Source organism: Nycticebus coucang, chromosome 15 (assembly GCF_027406575.1).
Source record: "Nycticebus coucang isolate mNycCou1 chromosome 15, mNycCou1.pri, whole genome shotgun sequence".
NCBI classification, from domain to species: domain Eukaryota; kingdom Metazoa; phylum Chordata; class Mammalia; order Primates; family Lorisidae; genus Nycticebus; species Nycticebus coucang.
In genome coordinates, this window is record NC_069794.1 from 73,461,082 (window position 1) to 73,476,934 (window position 15,853).

The 15,853-nt window shown below is 39.1% G+C and overlaps 1 protein-coding gene across 1 annotated transcript; it reads left to right on the plus strand.

Annotated features, from left to right (window-relative positions):
• The first annotated feature begins 513 nt into the window (after window positions 1-513).
• Window positions 514-1,008, plus strand: LOC128566664 (histone H2B type 1-L-like). Its single transcript, XM_053563623.1, has one exon. It carries the CDS (start codon window positions 514-516, stop codon window positions 892-894), a length of 381 nt encoding a protein of 126 aa, XP_053419598.1. The 3' UTR covers window positions 895-1,008.
• Window positions 1,009-15,853: the final 14,845 nt, after the last annotated feature.

Sequence of the window (15,853 nt, forward strand, 5' to 3'; positions counted from 1 at the left end):
ATATATAATTAGAATTTCAGAAAGAGAAAAGAGAGAATATGAGAATATTTGAAGAAATTTAACAAAAAGAACTCCCAAATTTGATTTTAAAAAGTCAATAAAACCCAAATAAAATAAACACAAATAAAAACACACAAGGACACACCATATTTAAACTACTAAAAGTAAAATATAAACATAAAATGTTGAAAGAATTCAAAAATGATATACTACATAGAAATGAAATAATGACTGCCTTCCCATCAGAAATGATGGATGCTAGAAGACATTGGCATTTATATTCAAAGTGCTAAAAGTAAAAACATGTCAAATGAGAATTTTAGAGCTGGGCACGGTGGTCATGCCTGTGAGTCCAGCACTCTGCTGAGGCAGGAGGATGCCTTGTTTTCAAGAGTTCAGGAGTTTCGAGACTTGCCTGAGCAAGAGTGAGACCTCATCTCTACTTCAAAAAGGAAGAATTTGGCGTTATTTTCTCCTCACTGTTTCTGGGTTGGCTGTGCTTTTCTCTTCAACATGCCTGAGCTGGCAAAGTCTGCTCCTGCTCCAAAGAAGGGCTCTAAAAAAGCTGTGACTAAGGCCCAGAAAAAGGATGGGAAGAAGCATAAGTGTAGCCAGAAGGAGAGTTACTCAGTGTACGTGTACAAGGTGCTGAAGCAGGTCCACCCAGATACTGGTATTTCTTCTAAAGCCATGGGCATCATGAATTCCTTTGTCAACGATATCTTTGAGCGCATCGCGGGTGAGGCTTCTCGCCTAGCCCACTACAACAAATGCTCGCCTATTACCTCCAGAGAGATTCAGACTGCCGTGCGCCTGCTGCTTCCTGGAGAGCTGGCCAAGCATGCTGTGTCCAAGGGCACCAAGGCCGTCACCAAGTACACTAGTGTCAAGTAAACTTACCAAGTAAGGAGGGACTTTCTCTGGAATTTCCTGGTCTGAACAAGAATGCTTCTTACCAAAAAACTCATAGTTGCCTTCAGTCCCCTCCCTGTTACATCAAGGTCTATGGCAGAGAAGACTGAAGAATACAACCACACCTGGGTAGATTTTTCTACTAGATATGCCTGCCTGCCTGCCTCTTGGCAAGTTAATTTCTATCTCCTGGATCTATTGGTTGTCCCTAATAAGCATGTACTGCCCCTCAAATAATTGTCTACATTACCCATCTCCTCCTTTCCCTGTGGAAAAGGTTATATGAGCTTTTATACCCTATTGGGGGAGTTGGGGTAATCACTCAGTGACTTCTGCTCCCATACTTTAATAAATTTGTATGCCTTTAAAAAAAAAAAGGAAGAATTTTATATCCTAGAAGATTATAAGGGCAAATTAAAGACATTTTCAGATAAATGAAAACTGAGGAAATTTTGAATTTTGTACTACAAAAAACCTAAAAGAAGTCCTTCAGTCTAAAGGGAAATGCTACACAGTGCTTCTCAACCTTCCTTATGCTGTGACCCTTTAATACAGTTCCTCATGTTGTGGTGACCCCCAACCATATAATTAATTTATTAAATTAGGAAGGTTGAGAACCACTGTACTAGGAGGTAACTCAGATATATAGGAAGAAATAATAAGCACCAAAAATGTGGGTAAATATACAAGACTTTACACACATGCACACACATTTTTTCTTCTCTTTCTTTCTTTCTTTTTTTTTTTTTGTAGTTTTTGGCCAGGGCCAGGTTTGAACCCACCACCTCTGGTACATGGGGCCAGCACCCTACTCCTTGAGCCACAGGCACCACCCCTCTTCTCTTACTTTCCTTTGAAAATATGTCACTGGTTAAAGTCCAAATTAGAAGTCTGTATTGTTGGATTTATAAAATGTATAAAAGTAATATGTATGACAACAACAGGATAATGGGTTGATAGTAAATAGAATTATACTGTTGCAAGGTTTCTATATTTTAGCAGAAGTAATTCCAGATTAATTTTAATACAGTCCAATAAATTAAAGATGCATATTGTAGTCCTAGAAAAATGACTAAAAAACAAATGAAAAGAAATTAGCTTAAAAGCCAATAGATTAATTAAATAGTACACAAAAAAGTCTGTTTAACACATAATAGGCAGAAAAAAGGAACTAGGGTGATTTTAAAAAGAGATATGACAAATAAACAAATGGTGAAATGGCAGACTTAAGGACTTAAAATCATTGATAGTTAAATATAAACAGACAAAACACTTCAAGCAAAAGACAGAGACTGGCAGATAAAATACAAAAGGAAGACTTCTGACAATTCATTTGCCAGGTTGAAAAAAGAAAAAGAAACAAAAAAAGTAAGAAAAAGGGAAAGAAAGACCTACTTGTGTGCTATATGCAAAAGATGCTGTTTAAAGGTCCCGATGACTCACACCTGTAATCGCAGCTCTGTGGAAGGCTAAGGTCATCTAGATTGCCTGAACTCATAGGTTCGAGACCAGCCTGAGCAAGAGCCAGACCCTGTCTCTAAAAATAGCTGGGCATTGTGGCAGTCACCTGTAGTCCCAGCTACTCAGAAGGCTGAGGCAAGAGAATTTCTTGAGGTTGCTGGGAGCAATGATGCCAGGGCACTCTACAAAGGGTGACAAAGTGAGACTGTCTAAAAAAAGAAATAAAAAAAAAAAAGACGCTGTTTAAACCATAGAAAAATGAGTTGAAAGTAAAAGAATGGAGAAAGACACATCAAGGAAGTGTAAGAGATCGGGATTAGTTATGTGATCACAGACAAATTTCAAAGAAGAAATAGCACAAGAGAAGTAAGCAGAGGGTAAGAAATAATAGATAACAGCAGAAATCAATGAAACAGAAAATAGACAAATGAAAACAAAAATCACTGAAATTGAAAGCTTGCTCTCTAAAAATATCTATAAGGCTGGGCACAGTGGGTCACGCCTATAATCCTAGCAATCCCAGGTGGACAGATTGCTTGAGCTCAGCTGTTGGAGATCAGCTTGAGCAAGAGCTAGACCCAATCTCTAAAACAGCCAGGCATTGTGGCAGGGGCCTGTAGTCATAATGTTCTGAAGGCTGAGGCAAGAGAATTGCTTGAGCCCAAGAGATTGAGGTTGCTGTGACCTGTGATGTCACTGCACTCTACCCAAAGGTGACAGAGTGAGACTCTGTCTTAAAAAAAGAAATTGATAAACTTTAGCTAAACTGGTCAATCAAAATGCACAAATTACTAATATCATCATTAAAGTTCCTTCCTACAGACATCAAGAGGATAATAAGGGACTATAGAAACATCATACGAAAAAATTAAAAATATTAGATGAAATAGATTCCTTGAAAAATACAAGTTACAGAAACAAACTGAAGAAAAACAGAAGACCCAAATTGTCCTATAACAAACAACAAAATTATTTTTTAATTAAAAACCTTACCACAGAGAAAACCTCAGCCCCAGATGACTTCATGGTGAATTCTATTGAACATTTAAGTGTTAACATTAAGTGAAAACATTGAGTTTTAACAATCTCCCATGAACTACATCAGGAAAAAAAAGGAGGGAGTACTACCCCACTCATATTATGAGGCCTACAATACCCTGATTTAATACCCAACAAAGACAGAATGGGAACACTATAGACCAATGTCCTTCACAACATAAATTCAAAAATCATTAAGAAAATACTAAGATATTGAATATGCAATATGTTAAAGTAATAATGTATCATGGTCAAATGAGGTTTGTTCAAGAAATGCAGTATTACCTTAATATATGAAAATCAATAAATGTGAGTCACCCCATAATAAAAGAGAAAAACCACACAATCATCTCAACAAATGCAGAAAAACTACTTCACAAAGTTAAATAACACTCTTAGCAGAGGGTGGCGCCTCTGGCTCAAAGGAGTAGGGCACTGGCCCCATACGCCAGAGGTGGTGGGTTCAAACCCAGCCCCAGCCAAAACCTGCAAAAAAAGAAAAAAAAAAAAAACTCTTAGCAGAAGAATAGAATGAAATTTCCTCAACCTGAAAAAGGGCGTCTATAAAGAACTTAGAGATCATTATCATACTAAATTGTAAACACCTGAATACTTTCTACCTTCAACCAGAAAAAAGACAGTTATCCACCATTATTTAACAGTTCAGTAAGTCAAGAAAAGTGAAATAAAATGCACAGTTTGTAAAGAAAAAAGTAAACTACCTTTTTTTACAGTTATAAAATCCTAATGCAATATCCAAAATCTACTAGATAAGTGATTTTAGCATGATTACAGGATAAAAGATACGTAATAGTCATTTTTATTACTATATATCAACAGCAAACAAGTGAAGCAGTATTTAAAAAACATTATGATAATGTAAAAAATCTTTAGGAATAAATTTAACAAAAGGTTGCAAAGATATATACAATGCTAAATACAAAACACTGTTAAAAGAAATTCAAGACCTCAATAAATGGTAAGAGATGTTATGTTCATGAACCGAAAGACGGAATAGTGTTATCAATTTTTCCTCAGCCAATAGATTCAACACAATTTTTTTCTTTTCTTTTCTTTTTTTATTGTTGGGGATTCATTGAGGGTACAATAAGCCAGGTTACACTGATTGCAATTGTTGGGTAAAGTCCCTCTTGCAATCATGTCTTGCCCCCATAAAGTGTGACACACACTAAGGCCCCACCCACCTCCCTCCTTCCCGCTTTCTGTTCCCCCCCCATAACCTTAATTGTCATTAATTGTCCTCATATCAAAATTGAGTACATAGGATTCATGCTTCTCCATTCTTGTGATGCTTTACTAAGAATAATGTCTTCCACGTCCATCCAGGTTAATACGAAGGATGTAAAGTCTCCATTTTTTTTTAATGGCTGAATAGTATTCCATGGTATACATATACCACAGCTTGTTAATCCATTCCTGGGTTGGTGGGCATTTAGGCTGTTTCCACATTTTGGCGATTGTAAATTGAGCTGCAATAAACAGTCTAGTACAAGTGTCCTTATGATAAAAGGATTTCTTTCCTTCTGGGTAGATGCCCAGTAATGGGATTGCAGGATCGAATGGGAGGTCTAGGTTGAATGCTTTGAGGTTTCTCCATACTTCCTTCCAGAAAGGTTGTACTAGTTTGCAGTCCCACCAGCAGTGTAAAAGTGTTCCCTTCTCTCCACATCCATGCCAGCATCTGCAGTTTTGAGATTTTGTGATGTAGGCCATTCTCACTGGTGTTAGATGATATCTCAGGGTTGTTTTGATTTGCATTTCTCTAATATATAGAGATGATGAACATTTTTTCATGTGTTTGTTAGCCATTCATCTGTCGTCTTTAGAGAAAGTTCTATTCATGTCTCTTGCCCATTGGTATAAGGGATTGTTGGCTTTTTTCATGTGGATTAATTTGAGTTCTCTATAGATCCTAGTTATCAAGCTTTCGTCTGATTGAAAATATGCAAATATCCTTTCCCATTGTGTAGGTTGTCTCTTTGCTTTGGTTATTGTCTCCTTAGCTGTACAGAAGCTTTTCAGTTTAATGAAGTCCCATTTGTTTATTTTTGTTGTTGTTGCAATTGCCATGGCAGTCTTCTTCATGAAGTCTTTCCCCAGGCCAATATCTTCCAGTGTCTTTCCTATGCTTTCTTGGAGGATTTTTATTGTTTCATGCCTTAAATTTAAGTCCTTTATCCATCTTGAATCAATTTTTGTGAGTGGGGAAAGGTGTGGGTCCAGTTTCAGTCTTTTACATGTAGACATCCAGTTCTCCCAACACCATTTATTGAATAGGGAGTCTTTCCCCCAAGGTATGTTCCTGTTTGGTTTATCAAAGATTAGGTGGTTGTAAGATGTTAGTTTCATTTCTTGGTTTTCAAATCGATTCCAAGTGTCTATGTCTCTGTTTTTGTGCCAATACCATGCTGTCTTGACTACTATGGCTTTGTAGTACAGACTAAAATCTGGTATTCTGATGCCCCCAGCTTTATTTTCATTACACAGAACTGCCTTAGCTATACAGGTTTTTCTCCGGTTCCATACAAAAATGCAGAATCATTTTTTCCAAATCTTGAAAGTACGATGTTGGTATTTTGATAGGAATGGTATTGAATAGGTAGATTGCTTTGGGAAGTATAGAAATTTTAACAATGTTGATTCTTCCCATCCATGAGCATGGTATGTTCTTCCATTTGTTAATATCCTCTGCTATTTCCTTTCTGAGGATTTCATAGTTTTCTTTATAGAGGTCCTTCACCTCCTTCGTTAGGTATACTCCTAGGTATTTCATTTTCTTTGAAACTATGGTGAAGGGAGTTGTGTCCTTAATTAGCTTCTCATCTTGACTGTTATTGGCGTATAGAAAGGCTACTGACTTGTGGACATTGATTTTATATCCTGAAACATTACTGTATTTTTTGACGACTTCTAGGAGTCTTGTGGTTGAGTCTTTGGTGTTCTCTAAGTATAAGATCATGTCATCAGCAAAGAGGGAGAGTTTGACCTCCTCTGCTCCCATTTGGATTCCCTTTATTTCCTTGTCTTGCCTAATTGTATTGGCTAGAACTTCCAGCGCTACATTGAATAGTAAAGGTGACAGGGGACAACCTTGTCTGGTTCCAGTTCTAAGAGGAAAAGCTTTGAGTTTTACTCCATTCAGTAAAATGTTGGCTGTGGGTTTGTCATAGATAGCTTCAATCAGTTTTAGAAATGTGCCACCTATGCCTATACTCTTCAGTGTTCTAATTAGAAAAGGATGCTGGATTTTATCAAATGCTTTTTCTGCATCTATTGAGAGGATCATGTGATCTTTATTTTTGCCTCTGTTAATATGGTGGATAACGTTTATAGACTTCCGTATGTTAAACCAGCCTTGCATCCCTGGGATGAAGCCTACTTGATCATGATGAATGACTTTTTTGATGATAAGCTGTAATCTATTGGCTAGGATTTTGTTGAGAATTTTTGCGTCTATATTCATGAGTGAGATTGGTCTGAAATTCTCCTTTTTGTTTGGGTCTTTTCCTGGTTTTGGTGTCAGGGTGATGTTTGCTTCATAGAATGTGTTGGGGAAGATTCCTTCTTCCTCAATTTTTTGGAATAATTTCTGCAGTACAGGAATAAGCTCTTCCTTGAAGGTTTGATAGAATTCTGGAGTGAAGCCATCTGGACCAGGGCATTTTTTGGTTGGAAGATATTTTATTGTTTCTTTGATCTCAGTGCTTGAAATTGGTCTGTTCAGGAGCTCTATTTCTTCCTGGCTGAGTCTAGGGAGAGGGTGTGATTCCAAATATTGATCCATTTCTTTCACATTTCAAATTTCTGGGCATAGAGTTTCTGGTAGTATTCAGAGATGATCTCTTGTATCTCTGTGGGATCAGTTGTTATTTCCCCTTTATCGTTTCTGATTGAGGTTACTAGAGATTTTACTTTTCTATTCCTCGTTAGTCTGGCCAATGGTTTATCTATTTTATTTATTTTTTCAAAAAACCACTTCCTTGTTTCATTAATTTTCTGAATGATTCTTTTGTTTTCAATTTCATTGATCTCTGATTTGATTTTGGAGATTTCTTTTCTTCTACTGAGTTTAGGCTTAGATTGTTCTTCTTTTTCCAATTCCATAAGATCTCTTGTGAGATTGTTGATGTGCTCTCTTTCTGTTTTTCGAATGTAGGCATCTAAAGCGATGAATTTTCCTCTCAAAACTGCTTTTGCAGTATCCCACAGGTTTTTGTAGCTTGTGTCTTCATTGTTGTTATGCTCAAGGAAGTTAATGATTTCCTGTTTTTTTTCTTCCTTCACCCATCTGTTATTCAACAGAAGATTGTTTAATTTCCATGCCTTTGGGTGGGGTCGAGCATTTTTGTTAGAGTTGAGTTCCACCTTTAGTGCCTTATGGTCTGAGAAGATACAAGGTAAAATTTCAATTCTTTTGATTCTGTTAATAGTTTTTTTGTGTCCCAGGATATGATCAATTTTGGAGAATGTTCTATGGGGTGATGAGAAGAATGTATATTCTTTATCTTTGGGATGGAGTGTTCTATATGCGTCTATCAAGCACAGTTGTTCTAGGGTCTCATTTAAATCTCTTAAAATCCTTGTTTAATTTCTGTTTAGAGGATCTGTCCAGCTCTGTAAGAGGAGTGTTAAGGTCCCCTGTTATTATGGTATTATCAGATATCATATTGCTCAGACTGAGTAAGGTCTGTTTCAAGAATCTGGGAGCATTTAAATTGGGCGCATAGATATTTAGAATTGAAATGTCTTCTTGTTGTATTTTTCCCTTGACCAATATAAAGTGACCATCTTTGTCTTTTTTGACTTTAGTTGCTTTAAATCCACATGTATCTGAAAATAAGATTGCAGCTCCTCTTTTCTTCTGAATTCCATTTGCCTGAAAAATTGTCTTCCAACCCTTGACTCGGAGCTTTAATTTGTCTTTTGAATCCAGGTGTGTTTCTTGCAGACAGCAAATGGATGGCTTGTGTTTTTTAATCCAGTAACCAATCTATGTCTCTTCAGTGGGGAATTCAAGCCATTAACATTTATTGAAATAATTGATAAGTGTGATAGTATTCTATTCATCTTATTTTGTGAGAGTCCATTGCTTAGTTTTATCTTTTGCATCAGTGTGGAGGTTAGGTTCTGTCCTTTAATTTCTGAGTTCTTACTTTGCTGCTGATCCATTGTGGTGGTCAGTGTGCAGAACAGGTTGAAGTATTTCCTGTAGAGCTGGTCTTGTTGTGGCAAATTTCCTCAATGTTTTTATATCCGTAAATGATTTGATTTCTCCGTCAATTTTGAAGCTTAGCTTAGCAGGGTACAGAATTCTGGGCTGGAAATTGTTCTGTTTAAGTAGATTAAAGGTAGATGACCATTGTCTCCTTGCTTGGAAAGTTTCATTAGAGAAGTCTGCAGTCACTCTGATGGATTTGCCCCTGTAGGTCAACTGGCGCTTACTCCTGGCAGCTCGCAGAATCTTTTCTTTTGTCTTGACTTTGGACAGGTTCATCACAATGTGTCTTGGAGAAGCTCAGTTAGAGTTGAGGCGACCTGGGGTCTGATATCCCTCTGAAAGCAGTGTGTCAGAATCTTTGGTGATATTTGGGAAATTTTCTTTTATGATATTCTCTAGTATGGCTTCCAATCCTCTGGGGCATTCTTCTTCCCCTTCTGGAATTCCTATAACTCGTATGTTGGAACGCTTCATAAGGTCCCATAATTCTGACAGTGAATGTTCTCCTTTCTGTCTCTTCTTTTCTGCCTCTTTTGCTATCTGAGTTATCTCAAAAACTTTGTCTTCTACCTCTGAAATTCTTTCTTCTGCATGGTCTAACCTGTTGCTGATACTTTCCATTGCATCTTTAAGTCCCCTGATTGACTGTTTCATTTCCTTCAGCTCTGCTATATCCTTTTTATATTCTTCATATTGTTCATCTCTTATTTGATTCTGTTTTTGAATTTCCTTTTGGTTATTTTCCACTTTATTAGCAGTTTCCTTCATTGTTTCCATAATTTCTTTCATTGTTTTCAACATGTGTATTGTGAATTCCCTTTCTGTCATTCCTAACATTTCTGTATAGGTGGAATCCTCTGCAGTAGCTACCTCATGGTCCCTTGGAGGGGTTGTTCTGGACTGGTTCTTCATGTTGCCTGGAGTTTTCTGCTGATTCTTCCTCATGAGTGATTTCTTTTATCTGTTTCCTTGCCCTAATTTTCCTTTCACTTCCTCTTGCTCTTTAAGTTCTCGTGCCTGTGGACTAAGGGTTACAGGACCAGAAGGGTGAGAAGGTTGAAGAGCAAAAAAGGGATGAAAGAAAGGAGGACCGAGTGATAAGAAAAAAAAAAGAAAAATAGAGAAAGGAGAGGGGGTGGGTAAAAGGAATATTGACAAAAAGAAGAGAGGCACAGAAAGAGGGAGACAGAGCAATATAGTTGTACAGTAGGGTACTTTGATACAACCTTAAAAAAAAAAACACGTTCTGGGGGTCCCCAGATGGGTGGTTCCCTTGAGGTCAGCAGCTCTTTGCTAACCTGATCAGACACAGTACCCCACCTCCACCAAGTAGAGAGGAAAGACAAAAATGCTATAAATCAAACCAAAACAAGCAAACAGAAAACTTTACGGGATAAAATTGGCTGGAAAAAACAAATAATAGCGGTAGAAACACTAACAAAAATGAAGTTCTAATTATTGAAATAGGGAGCAATGGGAAATTATAATTAAACTAGAAAAATTGAGAAAGAAAAAGGATCTGTATGGAAAAGGTTGAACTTATAAAACAAAACAACAATCAACAACATCAAAATAAACAAAAAGAACAACCAAACCAAAAATAAATAAATAAATAAAAACACAACCAAAAACAAAGCAGTATGTATATGTTATTGAATATTGTCTGGGCAACACGTGGTCTTCTGGGGTATGAGATGTTAATCACAGTTCTGATACGACTGGAGGCTGCTAGTTTCTCAAACCCCAGCAGGTGGACACCCTAAATCTCTCTTCAGCCCACTTAAAAGGCACTTTGCGCTTGTTCACTTGCTGAGCAGCAGCTTTCCCAGGGAAGTGCTTGTCGCTGGAATCACTGCTGAAGTGGCTATCCACTTACCCTGTGTGCCAAAACTGGTCTCCCTCTGCCCTTGAGGGTTAGGGCTGCAAGGCGGCTCAGACCCCACCCTTAGGCTACTTGGTCACTGGGTTACCAGCTCCCACCCAATTCCAGCTCTGTGACCCTGAGGGCGGAGCTTGCCGGGGCAGATCGCTCACAATGGCTGCCTGTGACCCAGAGCCAAACACCATTAGCTCCTTCTGGCTCAGCAGCTCAGACTGGGGCCCTAGACAAAGGCCAAAGTTCTCCGCACTCCCACTCAGGCTCTCCCCAAGGCAGTTCAGCTGAGTGCCAAGTCCAAAGACACCAAAACAGTTCACAGGTAAGGCCTTTCTGGTTTGCAGTCTTGCTGCTACTGAACTTACAGTTGCGGGCGGGTTTAGACGGATTGAACACACGTGACCACTTGCCGGTTTTCCACTGTTTTAGTCCTCCTCTTGGGGTCCAGAAGTCTCTCGCTGACTCCCTGTATCCTCTCAGGGGTGATGATAGGCAGATCCCAGCAGCCAGAGATGCCTGGAGTCCTATCTCCCCAGACTCACGGTGCCCAGATGCAAGGAAGCTGTTACTCGGCTGCCATCTTGCTCCGCCTCCAGTGATTCAACACAATTTTAATCAAAATCAGAGCAAGCATTTCTTGTATAAATTGACAAGTGGACTCTAAAATTGACATGAAAATGCAAAGAACCTAAAATAGCTGAACAATGTTAAAAAGAAAAGTTGGAAGACTTAAACTACCTGATATGCATGTTATTAGGAGTTAGTATATAAAACTTTAGTAATCAAGATAGTATGATACAGGTAAGTCACACCAGTCGGACAGAGTCCAGAAATATGTCCACTCTTCCATAGTTAATTGATCTTTCACAAATATGTCTAAGTAATTTAGTGAATGAAAAGATAGTCTTTTCACCAAATATTAATAGTTTCTATATTGTGAAAGGGGGAAAGAGTCTTATCTTTCACTGTATACAAAAATTAACCCAAAATGGATCATAAATATAAATTTAAGTGATAACATCTTAAAACTTCAGGTCTAAAAATGGAAGAAAATATTTGTGATTTTAGATTGGGCAATAGTTTCTTATTAAGACATAAAGGTATGAAAAAAGAAAATATTGATAAATTTCATTAAAATAAAAATCTTTTGCTATTCAAAGGACCCTCTTCATAAAAGAAAATGAAAAAGCATTTTGCAAAACATGTATTCAACATTTAGAAAGAACTATTACAATTTACCGATAAGACAAATAACCCAATCAAAAATTAAACAAAAGACTTAAACAGACACTTCAAAAAGAACATGTATAAATAGCCCGTACATAAGGTAAAGATGCTGAATATCACTATCAAAGAAATCAAAGAAACACAAATTAAATCAAAGAAAGATATCACTATACACTCACTAGTATGGTGGAAATTTTAAGAGCCCAACAATGCTAACTGAGCATTGACATGAAGTTGGAGCAACTGAACCACTCATATATTGTAGTATATAGTTATACTATAATAGTATATCTATTTATAATGGTATATCAAGTTGGCTATTTCTTTCATGTGTATGTGAGAGAGAGAGACAGACAGGGTCTTTGCTCTGTTGCCAGACTGGAACACAGTGCCATGATCATAGCTCTCTGCAACCCCCAACTTCCAGGCACAAACAATCCTCCTGGTTCAGCCTCCCAAGTAGCTAGGACTAAGGTGCATGCCACCACATCTGGGTATTTTTTATTGTTTTGTAGAGATGGTGGTCTTTCTGTGTTGCCCAGTTTGGTCTTGAGCTACTGGTCTCAAGCAAGCCTCCAGCCTCTGTGTTGGAATTACAAACAGGAGGCATTGTACCTGCCTGAAAATTTCACCCTTTTTTTTTCTTTTCTTTTTTTCGTTAAGGGTACAAGAAACCAGGTTACACTGATTGCATTTGTTAGGTAAAGTCCCTCTTACAATTGTGTCTTGCCTCCAAAAGGTGTGGCACACACCAAGGCCCCACCCCCCTCCTGGAAATGTCTTATCATATGGAACACACACTTAATATTTAACTCAGCCATTCCACATCACTTATATAACTAAGAATAAATATTTATGTACACACAAAGACATTGTAGGCATAAGTTCATACCAACATTTTATTCTTAGTGGGTCCCAAACTGGAAAGAACCCAAATGTCTATAAACTAGTAAACAGTTAAACAAGTTGCAATGTATCCAGCATTTCATAAATGCTACTCAGCAAAAAGATGGAAACAAACAAAATATCCATAAACTAGTAAATAGATAAACAACTTGTTGTGTATCCAAACAATGAACTACTCAGCAAAATCAGGGAATGAACTGCTGATATATGAAACAAATGGATGAAACTAAAAAATACCATTCATATGGAAAGAAGCTAGACACAAAAAACAACATATTGTTTCATTTCTATAAAATTCTAGAAAAGGCAAAATTGTAGTGAGAAAAGCAGATCAGAGGTCCTGTGAGGCCCAGGTTGGAGAGAAAAGATTGACAACAAGAGAACGCAAAGGAATTTTATTTTAGTGGGGTGATATAATTGCATACATTTGCTAACCCTATTGATACTCTTATAATCTATGAATTTGGGGGCTAGGCATGATGGCTCATACTGGTAATCTTAGTACTCTGGAAGGATGAGACAGGTGGATTGCTTGAGCTGAGGAGTTTGAGATCAGCGTGAGCAAGCGGGAGACCCTGTCTCTACTAAAAATAGAAAACTAGCCAGTTGTCCATGGTGGGCACCCGTAGTCTCAGCTACTTGGGAGCCTGAGGCAGGAGGATCAATTGAGCACCAAGAGTTTGAGGTTTCTGTGCTCTAGGCTGATGCCACAGTCTCAAAAAAAAAAAAAAAATCTGTGAATTGTATACCATGTAAATTGTATGTCAAAAAATGTAAAAAAATCCCAGCACTTGAGAGGCTGAGGCAGGTGGATTGCCTGAGCTCACAGGTTTGAGACCAGCCTAAGCCAGATGGAGACCTCATCTCTAAAAATAGCCAGGCATTGTGGCAGGCACCTATAGTCCCAACTACTTGGGAGGCTGAGGCAAGAGAATTGCTTAAGCCCAGGAGTTGGAGGTTGCTGTGAGCTATGATGCCATGGCACTCTACCAAGGGTGACAAAGTGAGACTCTGTCTAAAAAAAAAAAATAAAAAATACATAAAATCAGTATCTTTCAAATATAAAAAAAATAATGGCTAGCAGAAGATTCAGTAGAAGAAAAGGCATAGTGTTGGACGCCCTATGTTTGTCCTCCAGATCCATCCGTACCTGATGCCATCCTAGTCTATACCCAGAAAGGCTCAACTGTATTGATTTTATAGGATCTCTTGCCCTCTTGCCTTTAGATGAATGTGGCCAATGGGAAGCCCCAGCAGAAGAACTAAGGGAGGGAAGAAAGGCAGGCAGAATACTCATTTTTCCCTCTACCCCTCTTCTCTCTGGTGTGATCACAGTGGGCTAGCTGTGTTCCTGGAGCAAGGTGCCCAGCAGGTGACTTTCCCAATGAGACTTCTGCCTGGGTTGCAGCAAGTACTCCTTCCCTTCAACTACTGATGGTTATTAGCCCTATGGTATTACTCTGTTCTCTTGGTTTCCTTATGCTTTGTTCACATTTTTGTAAATACCACCTTTATTTCTTCATTAACCAACTGAAGTTGGGTGATCTGTTTCCTATTGGAACCCATTTGGATGCAGAGTTTGCTCACTGCAGTAGCATCCACAACAAAAAATCCATTGAAGTTAATGTTAAAGAAATCATTGGAGCTCTATAAGAAATACATCAAAATCAGGGCAGTGACTGTGGCTCAGTGAATAGGGTGCTGGCCCTATACACCAAGGGTGGCAGGTTCAAACCCGGCTCCAGCCAAACTGCAATAAAAAATAGTTGGGCTTTGTGGTGGGCCTCTGAAGTCCTAGCTACTCAGGAGGCTGAGGCAAGAGAATCACCTAAGCCCAAGAGCTAGAGGTTGCTGTGAGCTGTGATGCCACGGCACTCTACCAAGGGCGACAAAGTGAGACTTCGTCTCTAAAAGAAAACAAAAAAAATACAACAAAATCAATATAAAGAGTCTTAAATGGAAAAGCACTTATATATGTGGGCTGGAAGCCTCAACACCATAAAGATGGCAATTCTTTCTTAGTTTGTAAATTTAAATCCCAACGGGTATTTTTATTGTTTTGTTGTTGTTATCATTGTTATTTAATTTTTAAATGAAACAAACTAGTTTTAACATTCATAATGAAAAACAAGCAAGAAGAGCTAGGAAAACCCTGAAAAAGAAGAGCCAATACATAGAGTAGGTGTAATTATGAAGAGAAGAAGAGAGCCAAAAAAACCCCCCCAAAATACCCAAATGTTGGGCCCTGCCATGTGCCTGAGGCCTAGTGCAACTTCCCGAGCTTGACTAGAAGTAGATCCATAGAGCTACTTCCCGTAGCAATGACTCAGCAAGGCCCGGCCTGAAACTGCCTCTACCTAGATACAGCCAACGTGGTACCATGCCATTGGCCCAACCCTGTTTTACCACTCATCACACCATTTCACGTACCTCATCCCCTGCCTCCTTTCCTTGCCCCTTCCCCACGCCCTATATAAGCGGCTCCTTGGCGCAATAAAGTTGAGTTCCTGCTTCGACAGACTCCCAGCTCCGTGTGTTCCTGTTCCGAGCCACCGACACGTGCCATCCTGCTCAGCCCCTGGGACGAGATCAGGCTGGCCCCGATCTTCCCTCAACTGAGACTGCCGGAGGACCCGGCAGATTGGTGCCCTGTGTGAGGAACTCAGTTCCCCACACGAAGATCGCTGACGGGCCAATCGGTCTGCGGGTGAGTGTACCCCTGTAAATTATGGGGAAGTCCAATTCCAAATTTGACCCTGCTTTGGAATCCCTTAAAATCTTACTCAAAAGCAGAGGACTAGACCTCTCGGATACTCAGACCCTTCAAGCCTGGGAATGTTTACTTAAGGTCACACCCTGGCTTCCAGAGAGCAACATCTTTGACTGGGACACCTGGGATAGGGTTGAAAGATTAATCAGAAGAGCACATATAAAAAGGGGGGAGATTCCCCTGCTTGGGACACTCCCTACTGTATCTGCTTTAAAGGGCTGTTCCCCCCGCCCCCTGTCCCCCCAAGAAAACAGAGGGAGCATCGACCCTGAGAGAAGCGGAGAATTAAAGTCCCAAAGCAGAACTGAGCCCACATCAGGGCCCTGAGTCTGCGGACCTCATTGGCCGGCTGAGTCAACCCAAACCTCTCTATCCTTCCCTGGACCCTTTTGGGAATCCTCCAACTAATCCTTTCCAGGCTCCC

Excerpts from the sequence above, each read along its gene's own strand:
- LOC128566664 (XM_053563623.1), top strand. The coding sequence starts at position 514 with ATGCCTGAGCTGGCAAAGTCTGCTCCTGCTCCAAAGAAGGGCTCTAAA.